The 4,267-nt window shown below is 30.9% G+C and overlaps 1 protein-coding gene across 1 annotated transcript in view; it reads right to left on the bottom strand.

Annotated features, from left to right (window-relative positions):
- opn6a (opsin 6, group member a) overlaps positions 1–4,113 on the bottom strand; it is an 8,331-nt gene extending 4,218 nt beyond the window's left edge. Inside the window, exons 1-2 of the mRNA XM_016504197.1 lie at positions 3,930–4,113; positions 384–589 (exon numbers count right to left, since the gene is read on the bottom strand). Coding sequence (XP_016359683.1) covers positions 384–589; positions 3,930–4,059 — 336 coding nt within the window. The 5' untranslated portion in view covers positions 4,060–4,113. The remainder of the gene's footprint in view (positions 1–383; positions 590–3,929) is intronic.
- Positions 4,114–4,267: the final 154 nt, after the last annotated feature.

The raw sequence follows: 4,267 nt of genomic DNA, 5'->3' as shown, positions 1-4,267 counted from the left end.
CAGCACAGTGTGTGTGTGTGTGTGTGTGTGTGTGTGTGTGTGTGTGTGTGTGTGTGAACCTGTAGTTAATGCATTGAGCAAACAAGATGCCAAACATGAGACATGCAACAACAGAATGCTGTTGTTGTAGTGGGACAGCACCCATCCATCCCAATAATTATTTTTGCAAACATATTTTACCAAATCAATCAACCAATCAATCAATCAATCAATGAACCAACCAACCAACCAAATCAATCAATCAATCAATCAATCAACCAACCAAATCAATCAACCAATCAATCAATCAACCAACCAATCAATCAATCAATCAATCAATCAAGCAATCAACCAACCAACCATCAATGTGTGTGTGTGTGAGTGAGTGAGTGTGTGTCCTGTACCTGGCACGTCCACACAGAGGTGATGAGGTATCCGTTATCCCTGAAGACGTTGAAGATCTCGAGGATTCCTCGGGAATATCCGAACACGGAGATGCTGGCGTCAGAGACGGCGAGGTTGAGCGTCAGATAGTCGGTGGGCTGGAGAGACGATCTCTGCTTGAACAGAACGAAGATCACGATGCTGTTGCCAAACCACGACAACCAACCTGCCAAAAAACACACAAGACATTCTCTAAGAGCAGGATCACTGTATGTACAGATCAGCAAACAAGAACTGAAGCATTATGGGATACTGTAGGACCAACTGCAGAATGTTACTGTGGTTAGTATTAATAATATTATCATAATAAAAATAATTTGTTCATTTAATTGCATCTATATATAGCATAATTAATGGTGTGTTACACTTTCATATGATATATTATGTATATTTATATAATATTATTTTATAAAATAATTTAACTTATGCAATAATTTACATATAATTTTGTAATATAATTATATATATATTTATAAATTATGTAACTTTATATTATTACAGTTATAATCTTAAAATAACATTATTTTATAAAATAATTATAGAAATTATGTAATGTTTAATTACATTTTTAATTAATTAATCATATATATATATATATATTAATTTATTTATTTTTATTATTATTAATTATAATTTAATTATGCATAATATCATTGTTACTTTTTAATATTAGAATTATAATCTGCAAACATATAATTTATAATAAAATAATTGTAGGTATGTTGTCGCTTTATGATTAAATTTATATAGGAAATATAGTTATGTAGGTTATATATTATATATACACACACACTGATAAGACTAATATAATATAATATAATATTTACTGACTAATATAACATGTTATATTACAAATATTATTTTTATCCAAATTGTACTCAACTTTTTTTGTTAATCAGCAGAAAACATCTCAATTTAATTTAGGTTTATTTTGTTATGTTTAATCATTGAATTTAATCACTTTATTTTAGAGATGCAAATCTTACATATTAATATAGGGTTAAAAATGTGCAGCCAACTGTAGTCTATATAAGCAAATAGATATATTAAATAAAAATATATATAGTAATGAAAGCCATTGTCTTAAATAAAAAGTGTTTACTAAATGCATATTATAAGTGGTACACATGAATGTGTTAATCATTCAATAGAATATGAAACTCCCATCTGATATGATCCCTATACCAGTGCTTTACTGTAACGGATGAACTGAATGTAGATCAGAGTTTGAGCTCCACAAATAACCCAGTCCTGATTAACTCTCTCTAATGACCCCTGACAGACAGACAGACAGACAGACAGAAGATCTCCAGACCTGAGCTGCAGTAATCCACACGTTCATCAGTAACATTAACGAGAACAATTACACCTGCATCTTCAACATAATAAAGAAAGAAGCTCTGTGATAAACACTAGATGCCTGTTTCTATAATGCATAATATCTCATAATCATAATCATTTTACAATAACCATCTTTTGTTGTTTTCAAAAACACCTAAATATCCTTAAAACTATATAAATTATCTGAGAATCAAAACCAATGTTTATTTTCAGAGAATATACCTTGTATGTAAAAATACAAGTAGATTTAAGGTATATTTTATATCATATCCTTAAAACTAGATAAAATAATCTGAAAATGAAATTAACACTTATTTTCAGAGAATATATCTTTAATCTACTTGTATTTGTCAAGTCGATTTTATTGACAAAATACAAGTAGATTCGATGTATGTTCTCTATAATATGCTTAAAACTAGATCAAATTATCAAAATTAACACTTATTTTCAGAGAATATGAATTGAATCCACTTGTATTTTGCCAGTGAAGGTGACTTGACAAAATACAAGTAGATTTACGGTATATTATCTATAATATCTTTAATACTAGATAAAATTATCTGAAAATGAAATTTAAACATTTTCAGAGAATGTCTTGAATCTACTTGTATTTCGTCAAGTAAATTGTATTGACAAAATACAAGTAGATTCAAAGTATATTCCGTATAATATCCTTAAAACCAGATAAAATTACCTTAGAATCAAAATTAGCACTTATTTTCAGAGAATATGAATTGAATCCACTTGTATTTTGCCAGTGAAGTTGACTTGACAAAATACAAGTAGATTTACTCTATATTATCTATAATATCTTTAATACTAGATAAAATTATCTGAAAATGAAATGTAAACATTTTCAGAGAATATATCTTGAATCTACTTGTATTTCGTCAAGTAACTTGTATTGACAAAATACAAGTAGATTCAAAGTACATTCAGTATAATATCCTTAAAACTGGATAAAATGACCTAAGAATCAAAATTAACTTATTTTCAGAGAATATATCTCAAATCTGTTTGTATTTTGTCAATAAAGGTGACTTGGAAAAAATACAAGTAGATTCAAAGTAGGCTATATTCTCTGAAAATAAATGTTTATTTTCATAATAACACTTAATGTTTTCTAATATCCTTAAATAGTCGTGAAACTATCCTTGTATCTGCTTGTATTTTGTCAATAAACCTGACTTGACAAAATACAATTAGATTGAAGGCATATTCTCTATCAGTACATTTGTTGCATGGGTTATTTTCATCTAGAAAATAATTTGTCTTGTCAGATTTTAGAAAACAAGACATTTTTAAGCGTAGGAAAATTGGAAAACAAGTTAAAGAAACTCCATATGATTGTTTGGGAACTTAAACCCCATCAAAAGCATTCGCAAACAGTGCTTCCCTGCGGTAAAAAACAATAGAACCATCACAGAAAATTCTAATGCACTGAAAAAAAATAATACAACATTTTCTCAAGGTAAGTGGTTGCAAACAATTTATTTTAGCTAATTTTTTTTTTTAATGTTGAAAGTTAGTCAACTAAATTTGTTTATTTAAATGTCGCTAAAATAAATTGCTTGCAACCACTTTAATCAATTTAGTAAATTAAATGAATAATTTTTTCAGTGTGGTTTCCATTATACAAATACCATTACAAACCATCAACTTTTAACCATTAAAACCATTTAAAAATGGTTTTCTGTAGTGTGTTTTGGGACATATCCCATTAGGATTTATTGGTTTTAACAAGCCACCAATAGAAGGCGACCAATAACCAGTAGAGACCCACAGGGTGCATTACAGTTTCCATTAAAACCAATACAAGTCCCTTGCAGTAACACTACAAATACCATTACAAACAATCAACTTTTAACCATTAAAACCATTAAAAATGGTTTTCTGTAGTGTGTTTTGGGAAATATTCCATTAGAATTTAGTGGTTTTAACAAGCCACCAACAGAAGGCGACCAATTACCAGTAGAAACCCACAGGGTCCATTACAGTTTTCATTAAAACCAATACAATTCCCAACATAACCAGTAAAACCATTACAAATTTTGTGATGGTGTCTATTGTTTTTTTCAGCAGAGTTGAAAGTTGAAAGTACATAAGAAAAATAATGTAAAACTGAGGTAAACTAACATAAGAGTGAAGTAAATCCGCAGACTGACCCAGAATGAGCAGGTAGACGCCAATGATCGTCTCTCCCTGATCGGACAGCGGCGAGTCGCGGCTCATCAGGCTCAAGTTGTTGTTCCTCCAGGGGATGTTCACCACCTGAAGCGGGGTTTGCACAGACATAGCGGCTTCCCGAGCGTCTACAGAGTCATGAATGAATTATTCTCCGCCTGCGGCTCCGTTCAACGCCCGCTCTGCTCTGAAGACCTTCTCCCGCTGAGCGACTTGTAAAGCCGGTTAAAAATAACGCGATAATCCAGCTTCTGTCAGGAGACACACACACACACACACACACACACACACACACACACACACACACACACACAGGTTT

Source organism: Sinocyclocheilus anshuiensis, unplaced genomic scaffold (assembly GCF_001515605.1).
Source record: "Sinocyclocheilus anshuiensis isolate Anshui unplaced genomic scaffold, SAMN03320099.WGS_v1.1 scaffold250, whole genome shotgun sequence".
NCBI classification, from domain to species: domain Eukaryota; kingdom Metazoa; phylum Chordata; class Actinopteri; order Cypriniformes; family Cyprinidae; genus Sinocyclocheilus; species Sinocyclocheilus anshuiensis.
Note: the sequence above shows the minus strand (reverse complement) of the source record. Positions and strands in the feature narration are given on the sequence as shown.